This window comes from Rhinolophus sinicus, linkage group LG10 (genome assembly GCF_036562045.2).
Source record: "Rhinolophus sinicus isolate RSC01 linkage group LG10, ASM3656204v1, whole genome shotgun sequence".
Classification (NCBI taxonomy): Eukaryota; Metazoa; Chordata; class Mammalia; order Chiroptera; family Rhinolophidae; genus Rhinolophus; species Rhinolophus sinicus.
Genome location: NC_133759.1, coordinates 52,180,663 through 52,206,499, shown reverse-complemented (window position 1 = coordinate 52,206,499; position 25,837 = coordinate 52,180,663). Strand labels below are relative to the sequence as shown.

The following is a 25,837-nucleotide window of genomic DNA, read 5'->3' as shown; positions in this document are numbered from 1 at the left end:
GCTCCTATTGTGCTTAGAAAAACCTGACTCCTTCCCATAACCTATAAGGTCCTACATGATCTGGCCTAGTGGTTCTCAAAGTGGGTCTTAGGAGTCCATAAGGTCAAACTATTTTCATAGTAATACTAAATGTGACTTGCCTTTTTGTCACTTTCATTCGCTCAAAAGCATACTGTTTTTCAGAGCCTATACAATGAGGGATAATGTACTCACTCTGATGGCTAATGAAATGAGTGCTTGTATATTCTTGTGTCTTAATTTTTTCTGACTTTTAATTCCTAATATGGTAAATATCAATAATTATAACCCCCACAAATAAAAGCTCTTTGGTCTCAATAATTTTTCAGAGTGTAAAGTGGTCCTGAGATTAAAAAAAAAAAAAGTTGAGATTCTTTGAGTTAGCCCCTGCCTTCCTTTCTAACCTCATCTCAATCCATTCTCTCCCTCATCCTCTAGGCGCCAGTCACCCTGGCCTCCTTCCAGCATCTTGAATTTGCCTTTGTTTTTTCCACCTCTGTACGTGCTGTTCCCTTAGGGAGGTTTATCAAATCTTCCACTACCTCCCTGTTTTTATTCACTGCACCACCTTCATTTCCTCTAGAAAACTTATTACAATTTGTATTTGTTTGCTTATTAATTGTCTGCCTTCCCACTATCCTGTTCTGTCTTATTTATTCTCCACCGTGCCCACACACTGTGCCTGACGTAGCACAGGCACAGGACAGATACTTACTGAAGGAATAAATAGAAGAGTACAGAAGAAGGGAATGCATGAAGGGAGCTGGGCCTGGCGCCTGAGCCTCTGGCAGAGGCAGGTGTATTGCTGCTGGGATCACATTACCTGCTGGGGCACCTTGAAGCGGACGTAGGAGCAAAGCTGAAGCATTTCACTCATCTCTTCTGGGGTGGATGGGATCAAGGGAATCTTCTCTATGGCGGCTGAGTTCTGCAGTTCTTTGAGCCGTTGTATGAATTGATTATCACTTGAGTATTGCAGGCCTGTGGGATTCATACCAAAATAGCTTGGCAACACATCTACCTTCATACCAACCCCCATTTTACACGGAGAACTTCTAGTACCCCAGAGCTACTATAGTTTAGGTACTTTTCACCAGATTCCTTTTGAATTGGTACTGCCATCCTTGCTCAAAACCATACTTAGAAGACAAACAAAAAAATCCTTCAAGATATTTTAGGAACTGGTGACTCAAACTGTGGTCTATGGACCAGCAGCACTGGGAGCCCATAAGAAATAGAGAATCTCAGCCCCTCCCTAAGTCTCTTGAATCAAAATCTGTACTTTAACAAGTTGTCAGGAGATTTATCTGTATGATAGAGTTTAAGAAGCATTAGTCTTGAAGACAACTTGCCTGAGCCCCTTTCACATCTGTATTATTGGGAAGAGATCTGATGAAATGCATGATTGGAAGAAAACATAGGACTGAAGGGTCTGACTGCTTCTCCTCTTGGCCCAGACCCACTTCATAATCTCTTATTTGGGGTTGATACACAAAACACAGTGAGAGCAAGTACCCCATGTTGGGACAGTAACTGCCCTCTGTACAATCTCCCTTCTTCTAGGATAGCATTAGGCGACTGCTGAGACTGAAAAGCTTGGAGATGGACCATTATTTCCTATACCCTAGAACAGGGGTGTCCAAACTGCAGCCCGTGGGCCAACTGCGGCCCGCAACCCATTTTTAATTGGCCTGCAGCAAATTCCAAAAATATATTTAGTTTACTTAAATAAACCAGGTGAGGCAATACGTACTTCACCTCGAGTGAGTAGCCCGGCTGTTTGTGTATTTTACCGCATATGGCCCTTGGTAAAAAACATTGAAAAAAGTTTGGACACCCCTGTCCTAGAGCATGACACAAGAGGGCTCAGTTCGTACAGCTGACACATACAGGAGAGCAAAACTAATTTTCACTTCCAACACTGAGCAAATTTCCAGGTGTTTAACATAGGCGAAGAACTAGATTTTAGAAAGAAAGGCTGTGGCATCAATACTACGCTGCAGAAATCCATGCTTTATAACTCTCCTATATTCAGCAACTCCTTTAAAACTAACACGGGTATCACGTGGCTTTCACAATGCCATGAGGGTAATTATATGATCTAGATCCTTTCACTTTCAAAATAATCTTATATTAAATGTCATGTTGGTACCCTGGATTGGATCCTGGAACAAAAAAAGGACATTAGTGGAAAAACGAATGAAATCCGAACAAAGCCCAGAGTTTAGTTAATAATAATGTAGCAATGTTGGTTTCTTAGTTGTGACAAGTTCACTGTGGTAATGTGAGTTGTTAACAAGGGGGAAACTGGATGATGGGTATATGGGACTCTGAACTATCTTTGTAACATTTCGGTAAATTTAAAATTATTTCAAAGTAAAACGTTTATCTTTTCATTTTCGCATACTAACTTAATTTTAAATTTCCAATTGAAACCCAGCTGTAAAACTCTGAGCAAATGAACATATACTCGAAAAAGCCAGTTAGCTCTAACCTTCCATAAGCGATTTAACATTGAATAACCTTCCATAGGGGCTGTTTCTCTGATTCTCAAACTTTATTATTAAAAGACAAACTGATTTCAGACATGGTGCTTAGGAAGAGAAGAAAAGAAAACCCCCTTGGAGCTTGCCTTCAATTTCAATGTCCTTAACAGGCCTGAAAACTATTAACTTTCAGAGTGACTGAAAGATTTTAAAGGTCAATTTAGTTACCTTTCAATACAAGGTGTACATGTTTGACTCAAGACTGGGTTCTAGTGGATAAAGGAGGTAGCGAATATGAAAGGACTTCCAAAAAAGCCATAGCTTGGGTTCTAGAACCAGACAGCTTAGAATCAGTTCCTATGCTGGCTCCGGCACTTCTATAATTTATTTGTGCCTCAATATTCCTACCCATTAAATGGACATACTATCTTGATCTGGATAGTAATTTCATATGTAAAAAGTCACTGAGATATACACCTAGAATTAGGGCATTTTACTATGCGTAAATCATATTCCAGTAAAGCACCACAGAGAGGGAGACGGAACGAGAAGGAAAGAGAAAAATTAAGATTTTTTTTCTCTCTAACATATTATCAATCTAAGTTTAAAGATTTGTATAAGAAAAATACATTTAAAAAATCCAATTTCAGATCATAATTTCTGGGGACATGTTATAGCTGAAGTTGACATATATACAAATAAGAACAGAGAAATTAAAGTTTGTTGATTTTTAAAAAAGATCTTGTAATGAATAAAGATCTCTGAGTTTTCAGCAGAAAAGAAGAGCGGCATAACAATAGTACCTTCACCTCACAAGGTTATGGTGACAACTAAATTCATATAAAGAGCTTAGCTCAAAGAGCTCAGTAAATGTTGGATTTTAATATTGCCATTATATTTCAAAGTATTTATGTCCTGCAAAATACTATACACATTTTAATTAACTACCAAATTCCCTATGGAACAGGCTGGCTCTATAAATGAAAAGTCAATGTGGTTACGATTATGGTTAGACAACCCTTGTTTGGTTACTTATCACTAAGGCATTGTATATCTCTAAAGTACATATCAAAAGATGATTCTAAAAAATAGTCATAGCAGACATGGTCACTTGTCCCTTCAGAGATTCAGACCCCGCTGTGCTCAAGTCACTAAGGGAGGTATTTCAGCCTGGTCACTTACCAGCAGGGCACACGAGAGATAGGCTGCAGATATCTGATGGGTAGTAAGCAGCGTACACCCCAGCCACGTTGCCGCCCATGGAGGTACCTACCAAGTGGAATGGTTTTTTGTTCAGCTTGAGGCATTCTACAAACTAGGAAGGGAAATGAGAAGGAGGTTTGGTTATATAGCTGTAGACAGTGACAACAGTGATTACAGAGCAAAAAACTTCTACTGTCTATAGGGACAAACGACAAGGGCTATTGATGAAAGGGGGTCTGAAACTCTATGGGATCAGTTATCCAGAAAAGCCCGTGGCAGGCATGTACTTACCTTTACCTGTCACAAGTGATTAAGGGGTCATTCATGAGTATAAAACCAAAAAAGATTCCCCTAATTCATGTGTCAACAAACTTTTCTATAAACGTCCTAAGAATAACTATTTTCTGCTTTGTGGGCCATATGATCACAGTGACAACTACTCAACTCTGCTATTATAGTACTAAAGCAGCTGAAAATACATAAATGAATGAGCATGGCTGTGTTCCAATAAAACGTAGCTTACAAAAGTAGGCAGTAGGCCAAATATAGCCCATAGGCCATGTTTGTTGACTCTTGCCCCAATTTAAAGCCCTTCTCATCCATCCAACCATCCACTCATATAACTACCCACCCATCCATCTGTGTATGCAACCATCCAACCATTTATCCAACCATCCATCCAACTATCCATTTATCTAACCAACCATCTGAAAAATATTAATTGGATATCTGTTATGTACTAGACACTATGGTCAATTGCTAGAGATACAGCAAAGAGCCAAAGAGATAGGTTCTTGACCTCATCAAAATAGTTTAAAGGGCGGGAAGTGGGGACAGACATTAAATAAACATCCTCATCTGGGGAAACTACCTAATGTCAATTTGAAACTTACGGACTATTAAATTCTGAAATGGTCCATGAGCCCCACGACCTTGAAAGCCCAGCTAGTGGGGGACTAAAGATAGATGCTAAACTAGCACAAAAAGCAAAGGGCAATCTCCCCATCCTGCACAACTAGGCAGAAGGGCTATTGCTATCATTGTGTAGCTGGTAAGCGGAAAAACAGACTCTAGGCAAATGGTTTTGAGGAATACTACACTCGTTTTTCAAGGAGCTGAGAAAGTGCCCAGATTGTCATATTTCTTCACAAATAACATCAATAAGCTTAGAGGCGCACAGTCTGCAATAAGTCCTGGCCCTCCACAGCTGAACAAGGATACCATTGGACTGCCATTTTGTTTGCATTTACTTAACAGAATGCCTTGGAGACTGGTTAAGAGTCAGTATGGAACTCCCCTGCCTGCTCTCCAGGCTTGGGCATGCGATGGTGGGCAAGACCAAGTCTGGCAATTTCTGGTGGAACCTCCTGCTTACCTGGTGTATCCTCTTGACTTGCCCGTCGATGGACAGGTCATCCAGGGAAGAGCGGGTGGTGCCCTCATGTCCTGGCATGTCCACACAGACCAAGTGCAGGTTCTTTGGAAGGAACTGAGGACACACAGGCCCAGAGAGTCAGTATGTGGTATGTAGAACATTCCTGCCCACTTTTCTGGGGAGACTGCAGCCACTTACCAAGTCACCTGGATAACCATCCCTGGGGATGCATGGCCCTGGGCCATCAGAGTTTTGCCCTAGTAACATCTGATAGGAATAAGCATTGCCAGTGGCCTCATAGGGAGCAGAGGCCCCCAAAGACTAACACACGGATGGAAGGGGAGTAGGAGGAGGACTGGAAAAGGGGCACAAAGGTCAGGGTAGCAGGCTTAAATCTCTTTCTTTCTTGACACCAATTAGCAGGTACTACCCTCCTTCTCCTTTCCCCCACGCTTTCCATTCTTACTCCAGTCATTCAGCCACTGACTTGGAACTAGAAGGGATGGCGCTGTTTTCCCAGAGCTCTTGGCAGCCTCAGAGCCAACAGGAGCGAGGCTTTCCACAGGAACCATGGCTGACCACCCTAATTCTGGTTTCAAACTTTTTCTTCTTTGCATTAAGGTTATCTCCTGGGGTGGTTATTATCCTAACACACCTTCTTCCCTTTAAATATGTGCCACTGTTAACCAAGAAACTGAGAAACATCAGTTATCAATAAACAAATACCCAGTTATACGAAAGACGCTTATCGGAAGTGGGGACAGGAAGTGGGAGGTTCATGAAGGCATGAGGGTGACTGTCCTCACAGCAGACTTCGGAAATGAAAACATAAGTAACTGGAGGATGTGTGGGCCTTTTCCTTCTGGCACAGATCATATATAAGATCATTCAGATATGGTCTTGTTGAGGTGGGAGCCTGGGGTGCTTCCCTCCCAAGACCTCCCTCAGCCCCAACCTTCACCAGCCTGTCACTTACTGAGTAGAGCAAGTTACCACACCAAAGTAAACCAGGACAGAAAGTGAGTTATTTGGAAAACTCCCAGAAAACTGCCAAATCAAGACCTTTTATCTAAATGGCTAAGGAAAAAAAAATAAAGAAAAAAAAAAACAGAAAAAGAAGGAAAGGAGGGGAGGGGGGAAGAGGAAGGAGGCAAAAGGGAGGGGAAGGAAGAGGAGAAACTTGGAGTATAAAAGAACAAGTGATTCTTTTTAAAAGCCTGATCTTGATAATGACAGTTCTGAGATGAAGCTGAGTGAAACCTTTCCTATGAAATATTCATAAGGTGAAATGATTCATAAGGTACAGACTTTACAAATACCATTCAACTCAATAAATTTTGTCTGATAAGAGGATTTGAGTCATATATCACATTAGCTTTAAAATGATTTGAGCCACAGGTCTGGGTTCCCTTTGTTCTCTACCATTGCAGATGACCATATGCCCAAGTGCAAACCCTTTTCTTTACTGAATGACATCGTCTTGAGAGAGAAGACTCTAGAACTGCACCTTGACCAAGGTGAGCCACATATCCTTGTGCGCAGAGAAGCCGTGGAGCATGAGGATGGAAGGTTTGTGCCCAGGCCTGCCACGGAAGGAATAGCAGAACTGATAGTCTTCATGGCGAACGTAGCGGACCTGCATACCCAAAGCCCTCCGCCAGTACCTGGGAAGGAAAAACACAGGCAAAACAACATCAGCAAGCTCCAGAGAAGTAGCTTTGAAAGGGGCACAGGTCCTTTCTATAGTCTTATTTCGAGGTCAGACCAACACTTCTCCTGGCCCTCGTCTTCCACGTCTCTACTCTGGAATTGCCACAGCTCCACCCTCAAGGAGCACTAAGTGAAACGGGGCCAGAAAGTACCTTAAAATGAATATTCTGATATGTTATGTTACAACAGAAGCACTCTAACTAGGATGGGGTTAAGCGGTGTTTTCTTAAGAAGCATGACACGTAATAACTGTTCGTTAATACATATTTCTAGTAGTTTGAATGGCAGTGCAAAGGAGGAGTGGGTGGTGCAATCTCACTGGGTGTCTGACTAGCCCTATCTCTGCCTTGATTGTCTGAGCTTCAGCAGAATTCCAAATGGCTGGTGGTGAGGGTGGGAAGGACTCTGGAGAGGCCAGGACAAAGGTGGTTTCCCTCTCAGAGAGTCAGCCTGAAATCCACACCTGAAATCATGGGAAGTGTAGGCACGATGGCAGCTGTGTACAGCACAGTCATTCTGAAATAAGTACCCCTCTGCAGAAGTACTTTAACTGGCAGGAAAAGCATCAAGAAACTTAAAGGTAAAGCATATTACCCTGCGTCACTTGCAACTTGCTATTCATGGAGATGAGAATTGGACTCTCATCAAGGCTGCAGTTGCTGCTGGTGGCGTCATTCCACACACCCACAAATCTTTGATTGGGAAGAAAGGACAACAGAAAACTGTCTAAAGGATGCTTGCATTCTTTATGCTCTCAGGACTCTCAATACTCTAACAGCTGTCCAATGTTGGTGATTCTACTGGACTGGATCTGTAAAACACACAATGTTATCTATGTGTAAATCTATTTGAGCAAGCTGGAGGTTTAATTACCTTTCTAACCAATCAAATTTCTGCATTTGAGTCTGAACCATATTTTTTTTTAAGTTGTACTGTGGCTTTAAAGCAGGTATTGACTCTGACGTAGTGGATTTTGATGGAGTTGACTGTTTTTTTTAAAAAAACAGTTTAGATTTTAATTGTGATGCAGACGTTATAGTAACAAACATTTGGTTTTGTGCAGACATTATTTCCACTCCAGTGGATAAAGACAATAAATCATATCCCACCCCTCCCCACAAAATATGTATTTTATTTTCTAGGGATTTTGAGAGTGAGAACTTATCTCTTAAGAACTATCGGCATTGGTCCTCTGGTTTTATTCCTTACAACATATGGCAGCTCACTGAAAACTCAGATTCTGCTGGTTACATAAGACTTGGCAGTGCTGGAGTTTGGCCTGAAATTGATTTCAATACGAAATTACCATCTAAACAAATTGAACTGCATGAAGAATCTCTCCAAGATGAAAGATAATTAACTCAATCAGAGATTCACTTTGTGGTATACTTTGCACCAAAGAGGTAGCCATCTTGCAAAAGCAAATAGCCTAAATTGACTGGTTTTAACCCTTTATGTAAAACAAGGGGAGGGGAGATGAGGATATATATTCATGTTTGTTTGGATCTACATACAAAAAGCAGGGGAGCATATATGAGATGCTATTAAGATAGGTATCTGGAGTGGAGGTGGGTATATAGTGAGAAGTAGGTGGAGAGGGAACAGCGGTGGGAGGGAGCTTTTATCTCATTTCTTTTAATACTTTTTCAATGAATGCATTGACTATTCAAAACATTAAAAATACAATAAAATTGGCTAGCCTGAAACTCTTATGACAAAGCAAGCATATTTCAAAATTCTAAATCATTCATGCACTATAGCATACATTTGTTCAATTTGTTCATTCATTCATTCATATCCCAACTCATTTTTATTTTTTGATATGATCTTGACCCTCAATTTTCCCATCTATAATGTGGGGATATGGTAAAGATTAAATGAGATAATCCACATACACATTTTTTTTTTTTAAGGAGGGCGCTGTTCACAGTGGCCCATGTGGGGATCGAACCGGCAACCTTAGTGCTACAAGCAAGCACCGTGCTCTAACCAACTGAGCTAACCGGCCACCACCCACAGACAGAGTTTTACTCGATGCCCAGCACATGGCAAGTATTCAATAAATGATAATTAGTATTATATAAAAAAGATTCTATCCTTCAAAATATATCACTTGCCAATTCAAAGGAAAACTGGGAGAAAAATTGCAACAAATATGACAGGCACAGACTGACAACCTTAATATATAAAAGCTTACAAAATGATAAGAACCACGCTAAGGCTCCAATTCAACACTGGGCAAAATAAATGAAAAGATTACCCAGGGTAGAAGAGATATTAATGATTAGGAAACATAGGAAACATGTCCAATTTCACTAACAATTAAAGCAAAGATATACCTTTCTAATGGATTTCTAAATTGGAAAAAATGCCTTTATAAAAACAATGATAATATTCAGCCTTTCTAGAGAGCAGTGTGGAACTAAGCATCAGGCAAATTTAACAACCTCATGCCTTTTGACCCAATAATTATACTTCCAGGAATAATCTGTCCAAAGAAAATAAGCAGAAATCTTTTAAAAAAAAACACTTCTGAAGATGTCCAAGACAGGGTTATTTCAAATAGAAAAAAAAAAAATTAGCATTAACCTAATGTCCATAAACAGAAAATGTATGACACAAATTATAATGTATCCAAACAATGTAATATTTGCTATTATTAAAAATGAGATCTTCGGGAGCACCGAGATACACCAAGCAACTACTAACAGAACTAAAGGGAGAAATTGACCAAAACACAATTATACTAGGGGACTTAAATACATCATTGACAGCTATGGATAGATCATCCAAACAGAAAATAAATAACGAAATAGTAGCCCTAAATGACACATTAGATGAAATGGACATAATTGACATTTATAGAGCACTTCATCCTAAAACATCAGACTATACATTCTTTTCTAGTGTACATGGAACATTCTCAAGGATAGACCATATATTGGGACATAAAATCAGTCTCAACAAATTTAAGAAGATTGAAATCATACCAAGCATATTCTCTGATCACAAGGCTTTGAAATTGGATATCAACTGTAAAAAGAAAGCGGGAAAAAACATAAATACATGGAGATTAAATAACATACTTTTAAAGAAGGACTGGGTCAAAGAAGAAATTAGAGGAGAGATCAAAAGATACATAGAAACAAATGACAATGAAAATACATCCTACCAAAATTTTTGGGATGCAGCGAAAGCAGTTTTAAGAGGGAAATTTATCTCACTACAGGCCTATCTCAAGAAACAAGAAAACTCCCAAATAAATAACCTCATGTTACACCTTAAAGAACTAGAAAAAGAACAAGTAAAACCCAAGGTCAGCAGAAGAAAGGAAATAACAAAAATTAGAGCAGAACTAAATGAAATAGAGAACAAAAAGACAATAGAAAAAATTAATATGACAAAAATGAGATCTTCAAAGAATATTCAATAACACTGGAAAATGTTTATGACATGGTATCATACGAAAACATAGGACCCAATTTTTTAATACTACTGATTCTAATTCTGTTAAAACTTTTAAAAAATATATACAGATGAGGTGGGGGAAAGAGAAGTGGTGAGAACAAAAGAGGCAGTGAAGAAAATGATTTGAGGGGTCATGGGTAATTTATATTTCCTCTGCGTTGCCTTTTTATAATCTTCAAATTCTCTACAACTCTACCATAAAATACAGTACGAGATCAAGGAAGAGCTGGAAGGACCTCATAGAAAAAGTGAGGTTTGAATAGGCACCTGGATACACCACACCTATTAGCTGGAGACAATGCAGAAAGGTGAGCCAGAAGGTGTGCACAGCAGAGGCCAGGGCCTGGAGGATAACCAAGCATGACTGGAAGCCAGAGTGAAGGGGCGAGACAAACAGCCTGCGGACCAGGCTCAGGAATTGAGGGCGTCTTCGTTACCAGGTGGAGCTCTTTGGCACTAATTATTTAATCAGTACATCCAATGGAAAACTTTACCTAGGCTTTGGAAACAAGGATTGGAGAACCAATATTTTCAGTAATTTCAAATGATCCTCTCAATGAGAGAGTGAAAAGAAGACTCCTTAAGCTACCAGATCAGTTAAAAAATTATGGAAACAAACAAACAAACAAATAAACCCAGCTTCTTTGGTTTAAGGATAATAGAGAATAAATTACCTCTAGCTCATAACTATTACAAAGGCGGAGATTAGAAATTGCTGTAAGCCGACGGAACAGAAACAGAGACGAATTAAGCTGGGATGCACACATGTCTCAGGAGCAAGATCTTTTACAGACAAACAATCTTGGTACAAAAGCCAAACTGCTCCTGTTTCAGGGACAGACGTCACTGAAGCCCAAAAAAGAAGCCTCCATGGGGTTCCTCTTTGAGAAAGGCTCCCAGGGTCCAGACCCTTTGTTTTACAAGTGTTTCCTTTGCTTGTTTACAGGAACTTCTGAAAAAAGTACTTATATATTTCTTTTCTTTCTCCCCCATGGTAAAATCCAGATAACATAAAACTTACCAATTTCACTTTAAGTGCACAATTTAGTGGAATTAAGTACATTCAAAATGTTGTACATCAACCATCACCACTATTCATTTATAGAACTTTTCATCATCCCAAATAAAAGTTATGTATCAACTCGTATTAAACAATAACTCCACTCTTTCCCTGCCCTTAGCCCCTCGTAATCTGTATTCTAATTTCTGTTTCTATGAGTTTGCCCAGTCTAGGTGAAGGAGGAATATGTCTCTGTGAGTCTCCAAATGATGTAGGGCACTTTGGAGTGAGTGAATGAGTGAGTGAGTGCTGGGATCGTGTCTCGTGAGACCAAAGAATGGAAACACGGACCCAGGAGAGGCAAAGAGTTTTAAAAAGAGGATAGGTTATTGAAAGCAAAGGGTCAGAGCTCCCGAGCGGAAGGGGGTGCTGAATGGAGGTGTCCCCGTGACTGAAGCAAAAGCTCTTCCCTTGCCTATTTGGGGAAGGGGAGCTGTTTGAAGAAGGGAACTGGCTCCTTCTAATGAAATTCGTCTACCAGGTTTGTTCTGCTTACCCATCCTGAAGGAATTAGCAAAGTAACTCTTATCTATCAGATCTGCTTCATTTATCAGGCCAAAAGGAATTTTATGATTAACCTCAAGGCATTGTTACATTTTGTTCTGGAGAAAGGAGTGATTTCAAAACCTGGAGTTTTGGGATATGGCTGTCTTTGTTTATTCCACCAGGCACCTCCCTGTCTACCTAGGGCATGCTAGCCTAACCTGTCTCATAGGTACCTTGTATAAGTTGAGTCATACATCCATATTATAGAATGTATCAGTACTTCATTCCTTTCTAAGGCTAAATAATATCACATTGTATGAAAATGCCCCATTTTTTCTATGTATTCATCAGTTGATGGACATGGATTATCTCTACTTTGTGGCTATTGTGAAAACTGCCACTACGAACATTCACGTACATGTTTTTATGTGGACATATGCTTTCAGTTCTCTTGGGTTAATACCTAGGAGTGGAACTGCAGGATCACTTAGTAGCTCACTTTTTTTTTTAACCTTTTGAGGAACTGCCAGACCGTTCCAAAGCAGCTGCACCATTTTACATTCCTACTAGAGTATGCCAGGGGTTCAATTCCTCCACATCCTTTACTGTTATTTTTTTTAAGAGAAACTTTTAATTGAAGTATAAGTTATACAGAAAAGCACACAAATTGTAAGTGTATAGCCTGATGGATTTGTACAAAGTGAATGAACCCAAGTATCTGCCACCCAGATCAGGATCTAGAATATGGTCAGCATCCCAGGGACCCACCTCATGTCTCTCCCCATTACTACTCCCTAAAGGTGAGCACTACCCCACTTTCATCTCTCCAGGAGCATTTAATCTGTTTCAGAACTTCATCAAACAATAAGTATTTGTTCATATCTGTCTCCTTTCACTCAATATTATGTTTGTGAGGATCATTCATATTGGGCTAAATATAGGGCTATAATATAGGGCTAAAATATAGCCCTATTTCTTTACTTTTCATAGCTGTATAGTATTCCATTGTATGAATAATTGCATGGCTATACCTCTGTTTATTTATCTAGTAGAGTATTAATGGACAGTTGGGTGTTTCAAGTTTGGAGGTATTATGAATGAAGCTGCTATGGAACATTCTTGTATATGTCTTTTCATCAACATATATACTCATTTCTGTTGGGTGAAATTAGTGGGTCATTTTATCAAATAGTTTTCCAGTGGATAAACCAATTTATACTCTCATCAACAATACACCAGATTCTAGTTGCTCCACATCTGTACCAGGTTGAACAGTAACACCAACCCCCCCAATTCATTGTCTACCTGGAACCCATAAATGTGACCCTATTTGGAAATATGGTGTAATCAAGGTGTAATCAAGTTCAGTTGAGGTCATAATGGATTAGGGATGGCCCCAAATCCAGTATGACTCTTGTCCTTACAAGAAGAGTGAAATCAGGACACAGAAACACACTGAAGGAAGAACACCATGTGAAGACAGAGGCAGAGATTTAAGTGATGCAATTTCAAGTCAAGAATTGCCAAGGATTGCTGGCAACCAACAGAAGCTAGGGAAGAGGCATTGAACAGATTCTTCCTCAGAGGCTCCAGAAGGAACCAACCTTGCCAATGCCTTGATTTAGGTTTTCTAGAATAAATTTCTGTTGTTTTTAAGTCCCCCAGTTTGTGGTAATTTGTTACAGCAGCCACAGGAAGTTAATACAACATCCTTGCCAATACTTGGAATCGTCAGTCAGCCTTTTTCATTTTAGCCATTCCGTTGGGTGTGTAATGGCATCTCATTGTGCTTTTAATTTGAATTTCCCTTATGGCCAATGAAGTTGAGCACCATTTCATATTGGCCATCTTGATAAGCTCTCTTACGGAGTTTTTCTATGTTTCCTTCTAAAAGTTTGATCATTTCATCTTTCACATTTAGATCTACAATCCACCTGGATTCAATTTTTGTGTGTGGTATGAGGCTGCAGATGAAGCTGCATTCTTTTCTATGGCTGAGTTACAAATTATCATAAGCTTAGCGGCTTAAAACAACACCCATTTATTAGTTCACAATTCTGATGAGCTCAGCTGGGTCCTCTCCTTAAGGTATCACAAGGTTGAAATCAAGGCACCAGCGAGCTATCTAGAAGCTCTAGGGGGAAAAAGAATCATCTTGTAAGCTCATTCAGGTTTTAAAAAGAATTCAGTTCCTTATGGTTTGGGACTGAGGTCGCTGGTTGTCAGCCAGGGGCTCTCTGCTCCTAGAACATTCCTTGTCACGTGGCCCTCTCCAACTTCAAACTAGCAACAGCACTGAGTCCTTCTCATGCTTGGAAGCCCCTCCACTTTTAAGGTCTAACTGATTATTAGATCAGGCCTATTTAGATAATCTCTCCTTCTTTTGGTCAACTGTATATCATATAACCAGGGGAGTGCTATTTCATCATATTCACAGGTTCTGGGGATTAGAGAGCTAAATCTTTGTGGGGCTATTTTAGGAATTCTGCCTGCCAAAGGGGTCAAGATTAACTTTTTATCCAGATGAATATCTAAGTGACTCAGTTCCCTTCCTCCGCAGCAGAGCAGTGCTACCTTTGTCATAATTCAAAAGACTGACTCATCTATGTGTAAGTCTTACTGGACGCTCTTGTCCCATTGGCTTATCTGTTCTTCTTTGTGCCAATTTCACTCTTTCTTGATTTACAGTTGCTTTACAATTTTAGTCTTGATGGCTGGTAGTGAAAATCACCTAGCATTGTTCTCCTTCAAGATGGTTTTGCTTAATTGGCTCTTTGTTTTTCCTTATACATTTAAAAATAAGTTTATTATGTTCCATAAAAAAATATCTGCTGGTATTTTAAATGGGTATACACTGAGTCAGTAGATCATTGTGGAGAAACCTGACCTCTCTATGATAGAAAGTCTTTCAATGCACGAATATTGTCTATATCTCTCCATTAATTTGGATCTTTCAAAATTTCTCTAATACTTTGTAGTTTTCTGTATAGAGGCCTTCTATATTGTTCTTTAATCTTAGGTATCTTATATTTGTTGATACTATGGTCAAATGGTATCATTAAATTTTTTTTCATTTTGTATTTGTTGCTGTTATATAGGAATATAACCGATTTTTGTTTATCTTGTATTTAACAGTCTTGCCAAATTCACTTATTAATTCTAACAAATTGTCTATAGAGTCTTTTGGACTGTCTAGGTACATAGTCATGTCCTCTGCAAACAATGTCAGTTTTCTTCTTTTCCAATTGTTATTCCTTTTTCTCTCTTATGATTTCTTACGTTGATTTCACCACTGAGTTCTTTTGGGAAAACCAAAATTTTTAAAACTCTCAGTCTTTTTCATTCCATGAACAGTCCTGATAATTTACACAATGAAACTCGGAGCTGCCCCTGATGCCACCCACCACGGCCCCGGCATCTCTGGTTATGGCTCTGTTGAATCACAGTGAAGTGTTTGGTACCTCATGCAGGAGCGAGCATAGTCCACCATCACTGTAGACATGGGTTGGCCATGCCAGGGACACAGAGACCTAGAGAGAGCTGCTCTGATGACCAGCCTCCCGGGGATCCCTGGTCCTGTTCCCCGCGGTGCTCAGAAGACCTCACAGGGAAGTCCAGGCAGGTGCGTGATGTGATGATTTCACCACACTCTCATGCGCATATGGCAGGGCAGCGGGGGTGTTTGGGATGCTCAGCTCCCCCTAATGCCTGCCGTTTCTGTGCACGGAGCAATCCTAAAAATTAACCTGACCAACCCAGGTCTGCAGGGTGACCCCACTGGTGGGCACTATGGGCAGCTGAGCAAATTAGGGATGGTAAAGGGACATAGTGACTCATGGCAAAGCTGCTCATTCTATGACAACCCCTGTGTAAATGTCACTTGCAGTGAGGCAATTGGAAGGAACTAGGCAGTGCATTTCGGTGGGGTGGGGTGTGCTGGGGGAAGCCACTCACAAGATTCCAGCGACATCTGCAATGGCATCATGGTTCTATTACTATCGTCGCAGTCCCCCTGGCATGATGCTACCTGGCATGATCCAAAAGGTTTTCTAGGATCTTCATCCTCCCCAACCAGCAGGCTTTCTTTTTGGCCTGTGCGCCCAAGTTCACAAAATAAAGAGCATTGTGTTTGTCCTGCAGCCATAGCTCTGAGCTGAGTGACAGACATGGGCAGGCTTTGAGAGCACATGCTTCTATACTGACAAGAAGGGACAGCTCTGCTCTGTGGGGCCTCTGGTTGTTGGTGGTATTATTTATTAATAAAAGTGACTTACTTGCTCTGTAGCATTACATATAGTGGCCCCAAATGGAAACAATCATTTGGACAAATAAAATATGATATAACTATAGAATGGGCTATCATTCAGCCACAACAATGAATGAAGTACTGATACATGCTACCACAAATTGTATGATCTTATTTATATGAAATGTCCACACTAGGCAAATCCAAAGAGATAAAACATAGTCACTAGTTGCCAGACAATGAGGGAGGGGGAAGCTGGGAATGACAGCTAACAGGTATGGGGGTTCCTTTGGGGGAGATGGAAATGCTCTGGAATTAGATGATGGGAATAGCTGTACAACACTGTAAATATATTTAAAAACACTGAATTATACAGTTTTAAAAGGGTGAATTTTATGTTATGTGAATTTTAACTCAATAATAAAGTGAATTATTTACTATGAAGTTCTTTTTTCTCTTTGAAAGTCAAGTATCAAAATTATTCTGACACTGACCCTGAAAGCCTTCTGATGGCTCAAGGAACCGGGCATTGGAGGACTGCATAGCACGGGGGCTGGTTTCTGCATGCGCTGGATGGAATTAGCCTTTATATAATCCCACTTCTGTATGCAGCCATATCCATGGTTACGGGCTACATCACTGAAGTGCATTCTCTGCTTCAGTTTGATTTGGTTTAAAAAAAAATGGCATTTGTGTGTAGAGGCCCACTGTGCCTCTGCAGGGACACGAGGGGCACACAACTCTGGCCTCTCCATGTAAGGCTACATGGGAGTCTTGGCCCCAAAGCACTCCTGCTGCCAGCACTGCCAGGACAACAGCATTTAAACAGCTGGAGTCTCAGCTTCATCAATGCAGAGGTGAGTCCCGAGTGAGCCTCTGAAGGGGTCACCACCTCCCCAGCGAGAGAGCGACAGAAGAAAAGCTCCCTTCTGTTCAATTAGCTTCTTTTCAAGGATCAGAGACTGGCTGGCAGGTGGAAAATTCCACACTCTAATGAAACAAAAGGGAGCCAGAAAGGAGGGCAGTTAAAGGGCACAAGTGCAACCTCCTTGCATTTGTCTTTCTGTGCACTGGAGGTAGCTCTAACTTCCCGAAGTCCTAGTGAAATCTCCATGTGCTTCCCTAGGGCACAAGGAGGAACCTTCTGTGTTTCCTTCACCAGTGGATGCACAGCACGGGGGTGGGAAGGGTGATCTGATTTGGTAAATGGACGGTGGCATGAAAAGTCATTGAAGCCTCCTGAGGAAGTAACTCCCTTTTCAACTGTTAACCTTCTGATTCCATTGAGGAGAAAGGCTGTGTTCAGGGCTGCGACATCTTTCACTCCTCTCTTAGATTTTGGAACTAAGAGAAAAGAGACACAGAGTCTTTGGTAGGTAGCAATATCTAGGCTACAATTGTTTGAATGGCACTTATGTATGTTTGTTTCTTTATGTTAATTTACTATTTATGGTAAGTATGGCAAGATTTCCACTTAAGATAATGATATTTATATTACTCTTAAAATAAATTGATTTAGGCTACCAAAAACAAGTAACTCACTCTAGAGAAAATATGAAAGTAGAGGTGGTATGCAGATAGGGCAAGCAAGATAAAGGTGGTACAAGAATGACAGAATGTTTGGAAACATCTTTTTCTTTTTGTTACTTTAGTAATGAATGCTTTTAGCACAGATCTAAAACCATTCTGTCCTACCCATGCCATCTCCCCAGTCCTGCTCTTTCTAATTCATTTATTAGTACACATCCCTGCACCTGTCAGAGCATCACTGGCTCAGAATCCAATGACCAAGAAAACTATAAGGAATCCCCATATAACGTGCACAATCCTTGCTTAAAGAAGAGTCAGTGACTCTGGGAGTGAGAGTGGCCTCCTGGGCAAAGACACTAACAGAAACCTAAAAGGATTTACCTGGTGAGAAGCTACGACCAATTCTTCAAGAACACCCCCAAAATTCAAAACAGGATGTCTTTCAACTTTTCCATATGTTTCAAATATTTCATGATAAAATGTTGAACAACAACATCCAAAAGGACAAGCAGAGAAGATGACACTATTATAATATGACGCCCTTGGAAATTGTAATTATAAAATTAACTCACCAATAATAGATTTTTATCAGCGCTGAAGGCCACAGGAGAAACGAGGCTACAAACGCCAGGATGGGGATGGCCAGCGTCCCGCCTGCAATCACAAACATGTTAACCACGTCCAGGTCCATTCTGCTCTTTAAGGCTGGTGGGCACCTGCAGGGGATGAAGAGAGCGACAGTATTGAAACTCTGTCTCAGGAGAAAAGGTGAAGGAGCAAAAGGGAAAAGAAAAGTGCAGAACCCAGAATGAGGATAAAGGAGGAAACAAAAGCAGGCAATTGCTCAAAAAACTAAACAGGCCTGACAACTACATGTAATGAAGAATCATTGAGAGGACCCTGGCTTCTATTTTAAGCTATAAAGGAAGTTGTTAGAACAATTGGGGAAATCTGAGTATGGACTGGCTATTAGATAATATGATTGTATCAGTGATAACGATACTCAATTCTTGAGTGTGATGGTGAAGTCGTAGTTACCTTTGCAGGTAGGAGAATGTGCTTGCTCTTAGGAGATGTCTGTTGAAGTATTAAGAGGTAAAGTATAGTGATATCTGCTACTCACTTTTAAAAGTTGAGGAGAGAAAAAAACAGTGTGTGTGTGTGTGTGTGTGTGTGTGTGTGTTGGTTGGTTGGCAGAGAGGAGAGAGAAATAAAGCAAATATGGTGAAACGTTAACCATTGGTGAATATAGGTGAAGGTTACATGGTAATCTTCAACTTTTCTGTAGGTTCTTCAGGTTTAAAAATATCTATAGCAATTTTTAAAAATTAAAAGTTAGGGAGGACAGAGGACCTTAAAGAAAGAAAAGGAAAAAATATACATGTACACGTGAATGCTTATATACACACAGAGTATCACTGAATGCTGTATACGACACCAGTAACTGTGGTTGCATCTAAGTTGGGGAACTAGATAGCTGGGTGTCAGGGCTAGAAGGGAGACTTGTTTTTCATGGTCTACCTTTTAAAACATTTTGGTTATTTATCATGTATAGGTATAGCCTATTCAAAAAATAAATAATAAGCATTAAAAAGGAGAGAACAAATCAAAACAGCAGAGTTTTCAGTGTACTTTCTGATGTCTTCCTGAAGACTTGGCGGTGTGTCATCTGAAGAAGAGAATGTGCATTCCAGGAGGGCAGGGACTGTGTCCCCAGCACCCTGACCAGGGCCTGACCCATTTCTAGGTACCCTAGAAATCAGGGTTCAATCAGAAGCCCCAACCACTCCTGTCTCATGAGCTCACAACATGGTTCATTTTTTTCATGGAAGAAAAAATATTTCAAGTCCCATCATCTTCCCCAATAGAGAAAACAACACCTGCCAGAACTGTAGGCCATGTGGCCCTTTGCCACTTGAGGATTCTCAGCCACGTGTGTCAAGTATGCATTTCACCAAATATAAAAAAGAGAGACTTCTTCAAGAAAGAGTATTAATATCTAGCAAATCATGGCCTTCCCTATATTTCCTGTGAAATGGAGGGATCTTTGCCATATACCTCCATCAACTGATATGTATGTCAATTTCCTAATGAATTCATAATGGCACAGCATTTTTTCACAACCACTGAAAGCAGGGGTCGGTAAAGGGCCAGATGATAAACATTTTAGCATTGTGGGCCACAGGGTTTCCGTCGCAATGACTCGATCTGCCATTGTAGTGAGAAAGCAACCATACACAACATGCAACGAATGGGCATGACTGCATTCCAATAAAACTTTATTTTAATAAAATAGGCTGCAGGATGAATTTGGTCTATGGGCTATAATTTGCCAACCATTGATAAGAGCACACCAACCCTGTCAAATAGGCAAGGGGTGTTTTATCCTCTATTTTATAGGCTGAGGAAATCAGAGAGGTTAAGTAACTTGCTCAGTCACTCAGCTGATGGAGTCATGATTATAAAACAGGTTTCTGACTTGTACCTCCTCCCTCTGCACCAAACTCCACTTTGTCTAATTTTTTTCAAATGGCCTTTTCTCAATCTTTGTAATCTTTGCTGTTAAATACCCACACTTATCATCCCTAATTTCTCCATGAAGATGTGACAGCTGCATTTAGATGTCTTGTCTCTTTGAAGAGGTTTGGCGTAACAGGTCCCTCACTGTCTAGGAGAGACAGATGCAATGTACAGGAGGGTTAAATGGTTCTTTTCAGTTATTCACATACACTTTATCTGGGTACAGTCCTGAGTTTACGGGAATGAAAGCTGCCACCTTCTCAGAGGCAGAAGCACTGTCTATGTTTCAGATTCAACTGTCCTCTCAGTTTTTCAGTCACGGTAAACACTTTTTCCAGCACACTTAAGTCATGGGCCTGTTTCTCCTTCCAGAACCGGAGCTCCTGGAAGGAAGGAACAATCATATATGTTCTTCCTCAGTGCCTAGAATAGCATAGGACACAAATAAAATGCAAATGAATGAATAAAAAACAAAGTTACACAATGGGCTCAATCCTGTTTGTTTTAGGGACAACCATTCCCAAATGATTTTGTAAGAGACTTTTTTCCTCTATCAGTAATTACAAAACTCCCCAGAGGAGTCACCTATAGGTACAATTTACAATGCTAAAAGGCCTCACCATCAAGGGGTAAGCAAATTATCAGCAGAGTGAAGGGCATTTTACAAATCTGTTGGAACGTTGTGGGCCACAAAAGAGTTGAACAAGATGAGAACTGTCAGCTTCAAGAGGACTTTTCCATGTACAAAGTCCTTAAAAACTGACGAGGGTCACAAGGGATTCCGATTCCTGAACTGCAGAAAGTTAATTACACGATGTTCCTTTGGAATAGGAATTACAATGCTTTATGCCCAAAACCGAGTATGTCACAGACTCTGACACTGGCGATGGCCGCCACACTGAGGTAATGGTCACCACAAAGAAACCTCATGGTTTTGTCGGTGCCTGCTGCGATGTCACAGTCAGTTTTGGGGAAGGTTTTATCTGGCTCCAACTTCCATTTGATGGCAGAATAAAGTCTTCAATAAGGAGCTTTTGTAGAGCATGATCAATTTAGCAAGGTTAGGACTTGTTACAGGGAATCCTGCACACTTTTCCTGACGAGGTCAAACATAGACATGCCCTGGGTGAAGAAACGAGTGCTTTCTGAGTTTTCCGTACAGATTTTAAAAAAAGTAGGTGATTCTTCCTACCTCTGCAATATCCTTCGTTACAAAGGGCTTAGCCTAGCTTTCCATAAGGCAGCTCTCCTAGCCTGCTCTCCTAGCCTGGGGTTTGTTTAAAGGATACTCTGCTGGAAACAGAAAAACTGAAGCCTTGTAAACCCAGAATCACCAGTGATCAAAAGTCCACTAAGCGGTGGAATGCGTTGTTTCCCAAAGCATGGAGCCGGCACAACTGATGTTTGCAAGGTGACCTTCAGGAACAGGAGAATACTAAATAATGCTTCAGGGCTACATAGCACTAGATAACACTGCCATACAAAAGATAACAAAAGATATACAAAAGTTATCTTTTCAGTTCTTTTTCAGTCCCTGCTTAGGACAGAGAAACTTGTAGTATGTAAACAGCTCTCTAACCCTTAAGCCTCCTGCAGGCAACAGTATCTAGTTATTTAATAATATTGTTTCCTTGTGTTGATTTTTATGGATACTTTCAATTTATGGTAGGAATGGAAACTAATTTTTAACATGAAGTTAAAAAAAAGTGTCAATTTAAAGAAAAATGCTAACTAGGTGATACTTGGATCTGGTGAAAATCATGATGGTGATACACGAATGGCTGCCACTGGGGCAGATTCGTGTGACGGATGGGTACCGGGCTGGGGAAGGCATTCCAGCTGGCTCTCTCCTGTCAGGCTCTTCCACACACCAGCTGCAAGACAGTGGTTTCCTCCTCTATTAAATGAGAACGTTCATCTAAATCATCTCTTCTGTTTTTCCCTACTCTAGTGACTTTTTAAAAAATTATGCAATTAAAGAGTAGGATCTGGCTTGCCCCCACAAGACTCTTGTTCCCTTTCCTATTTTTCCAGAATACGAGGTCTGACAATTAAGTTCGTGAACTTGCCACCATATGTTTACATTGGCAGCACTGTACAAACAGCTCAGTAAGGTTTCATAACCTTGGTATATCAGTGTCTCACCGATGTGCTCGTGTCAACATGGGGCAGTGTCTTGCTGAGTGGCATTCATTATTCTTGTTGCGTGTTTTGTGTGCTGATATGAGAATGTCTGAGCTTGAATTAGAGCAACGAACAAACATTAAATTTCTTTTTAAACTTGGCAAGACTGGAAGTGAAATCAAGGACATGTTAGTCCAAGTTTACGGGGATAACGCCATGAAGAAAACGGCAGTGTACAAATGGATTAAATGTTTTTCTGAGGGGAGAGAACACATCACTGATGAAGAGAGGTCAGGGTGGCCAGTAATGAGCAGAACTGAGGAAAACAATGCAAAAATTCATCGAATTGTGCGTCAAAATCGTCGGCTGACTGTGAGAAGCATAGCAGCCCAAGTAAACATTGATGGAGAAATAGTTAGGAAAATCTTCACAGAAAATCTTGGCATGAGAAAGGTGTGTGCAAAAATGGTTCTGAAGGAGCTCACCAATGAATAAAAGCAAAGGAGAGTCAAAGTTTGCCAAGACCTTTTAGAGAGGTAACATGATGTTTTGTGCTGTTATCACTGGTGAGGAAATATGGGTGCACTAATACCAATCCTTAACAAAGCGTCAAAGTGCACAATGTCCTTTCTCCACGACCAAAAATGTTCCATCAGTCCAAATCAAGAGTCAAAATGATGTTGCTAGCTTTTTTTGATATCAGAAGGATTAATCATTATGAATTTGTACCAACTGGATGAACAGTTAAGTTCACTATTTGGAAGTGCTGAAAAGGCTGTGTGAAAAGTTAGACAAAAACGACCTGAACTTTTTGGCAACAGTTCATGGCTTTTGCATCATGACAATACACCAGCTCACAGGGCACTGTCTGTGAGGGAATTTTTAGCCAGTAAACAAGTAACTGCATTGGAACACCCTCCCTACTCACCTGATCTGGCCCCCAATGGGTTCTTTCTTTTCCCAAAGATAAAGGCAATATAGAAAGGAAGACATTTTGATGACATTTAGGACATCAAGGGTAATATGATGACAGCTCTGATGGCCATTTCAGAAAAACAGTCCCAAAATTGCTTTGAAAGGGGGACTAGACGCTGGCATCGGTGCATAGCTTCCCAAGGGGAGTACTTCGAAGGTCACCAAGGTGATATTCAGCAATGAGGTATGTAGCACTTTTTCTAGGATGAGTTCGCGAACTTAATTGTCAGACATCGTATAAAACAGCACCTGATAAATATTTGTTGCTTGATAAGGCTTATACCTGAATAGATTTAAAAAGAAGAAGGCACTTGTTTTGCATATCTGTTGTGTAAAGGGAGGCACCCTAGTGTTACAGTCAGTGATTTGGGTGGCCTGGCAGCACAGTGTGGAGCAAGGCGATGTCCGTAAGGACAGCTGGTGGTTAGGGCACCAGGGAGGGTAACACACTCTCACATCCCTGGCCAGCACCTGCTCCCCTGCCTCCTCCTGTTAACATCCAAGCTGTGCATTTGGGGCCTTTATCTCTGAACACAGGGACAAAGATTAGTTGGATAGAGGATACTTCACATCTCATGTTCCCAAGTTTACTTTGGGGCTAGGGGTAGGGCATAACAGGTCACAATTGTCTTTTAATGTTCTCAGATTTTGGAAACTGGGAACCCTGAGTTCTAATACCTTAATCTTGGGTATAAAGCAAAATTCCAAGAATAAATACAATGTAAACACTTTCATAGACTCTTGCCTTTCCCTAGATATCTACCCCTATTTCATCAAATTTGATAAAGTTCTTTTCACAATAATGATTATTATTATAACAATAGCAACGATAATAACCATGACCACTACCAGCATAGCTAAAGATAGAAGAGCAATGGCCTTTCTTTATTAACTACTGTATGCCAGGCCCTGCACAGGCTGTTTATTTACATCCTCTCATTTTATCCCTCACAGCATTATGAGGTAGGAAGCATTTCTCCCATTTTAAAGATGGATACACTGAGGCTTAATGTGAATGCTGACCACTCCATATTAATAAATGCCCCCAACATCACCTGGCTAGTCAATGGCATGACCTGCATTTCATTCCAATCCTGGAGGTGTCCCTGGTTTGAGTTACGTTTGCCTTCCCTCAGTGCTTGCTGCAAGCAGATCTCATTTTGCATCAGTTATGAACAAGGCACAGAATTCGGTATCACTATTGACATTCTTTGCACTTCTCTAGAACTGTTTTAAGAGCAAGTAATATGCTAACGTTATAGTGAACTCATTACCTTACTCCTGCTGGTGTCTTTTTAAAATTATCCAGTGCTGCTTATAATTTTTCTTTTAGTTCTACAGCATGAAAATTCTTTCCACACTATTTTTCACCAGGAAAACACTACATTCTTGAAATCTGAGTTTAATATCCCAGCTGTTAAATATTGTTGCACCTACCTAACACTAATTTCTGAAACTAGGTTCTTAACAAAGATAAACCAATTCTTCAATACTATCATTAATGATCAACAGCTGAAAAAGACACAAACACGGTAAGATTCTCTTCCGTGGAAGCCCCAGGATTGATGAGACAGAATAATTCAAGAAATGGGCAATTCTACCTCCTTGTCATGTATATCTTCTGTATCATGGAGGAAAATCACATTGAAATGTCCAGGCAGGAAGTTCAGCCCAGTTATCACGGAGAGGCGGCATCCCCCCCGGGATTACTGCCATAAGCACCTCTGCCCTCCTGGACTTCGTCTCTCCCTCACTCTGGCCAAGCACATTCATCCTCTATGCTTTGCAGCTTCGACAGCCCTGCTGTTGAAATAAACCATGGCTATGAGCACACTTGGCCTGGGTCCTAAGATGTTCTCCTCTCTCTCCCCCAGATGTTCCCATAAGACTCTCCTGTCTTCCTTAGAGCGCTCTCCATTCCTATGTCCTCCATCACTGCCTCCTGCAGATAATTTAAAAAATCAACATACCTAGATAGGATGTCCTTCCAGACTTCTCCAAAAACCTGCTTGACCACGCCTACGGTCCAACAGTCCCATAACATAGCAGACACCTCTGTCTCCCTCCTCCTGACTCACTGATTTCTGCTGACAGTATCTCCATCAGTCTAGCCTCCCAGACTCCAATGCATCTTCCACCCTCCCCACTTGCTCCCCACTCCTTTTATGTAATAATGGTGGTGATGTGCCAGCCCTGGAGCCAACTTGTCCAAGTCCAAATAGTCACACACTGTTAAATGATGACTGACTATTCAATTTCAGTCAATTAAATAAAGTTAAAAGTTCAGTTCTTCAGTGACACCTATCCCATTTTAACTGCTTGATAACCACATATGAATAGAAGCTACCCTAATGCATAGCTCAGCTTTAGGGGCCTTACACCCCTGAAAGCCTTTCACAACCAATTCCTTATGCCACTTTGGTTCAACATGTATTAGGAATGTTGGGTGGCAAGAAAATTCCCACCAGGTGCGAGACTTTGTATGAGTCAGACCACACACAGCTCCCTCAGCCACCACATCGGGTCCAGGTCTTCACTATTTGCTCCCATTTCTGTAAAGGTTGTTCTTTCACAGCCCAGTTCTCCCACCACCAGTTGCCAGAGGAATCTTCACAGTTCCCACCAGGGATTCGCCG

At 40.7% G+C, this 25,837-nt stretch overlaps 1 protein-coding gene across 5 annotated transcripts in view; it reads right to left on the bottom strand.

Moving 5' to 3' along the window:
* ABHD6 (abhydrolase domain containing 6, acylglycerol lipase) overlaps positions 1-25,837 on the bottom strand; it is a 47,963-nt gene that overhangs the window by 9,467 nt on the left and 12,659 nt on the right. For 4 of the 5 annotated variants that reach the window (XM_019724150.2, XM_019724152.2, XM_074313176.1 and 1 more), the window contains 5 exons: positions 18,155-18,298; positions 6,590-6,746; positions 5,083-5,196; positions 3,687-3,819; positions 842-999 (listed from right to left, as the gene is read on the bottom strand). In XM_019724150.2, coding sequence (XP_019579709.1) covers positions 842-999; positions 3,687-3,819; positions 5,083-5,196; positions 6,590-6,746; positions 18,155-18,273 — 681 coding nt within the window. In that variant the 5' untranslated portion in view covers positions 18,274-18,298. Of the gene's footprint in view, positions 1-841; positions 1,000-3,686; positions 3,820-5,082; positions 5,197-6,589; positions 6,747-18,154; positions 18,299-25,171; positions 25,295-25,837 lie in introns of those variants that run through there. The other variant, XM_074313175.1, reaches the window with a different exon arrangement.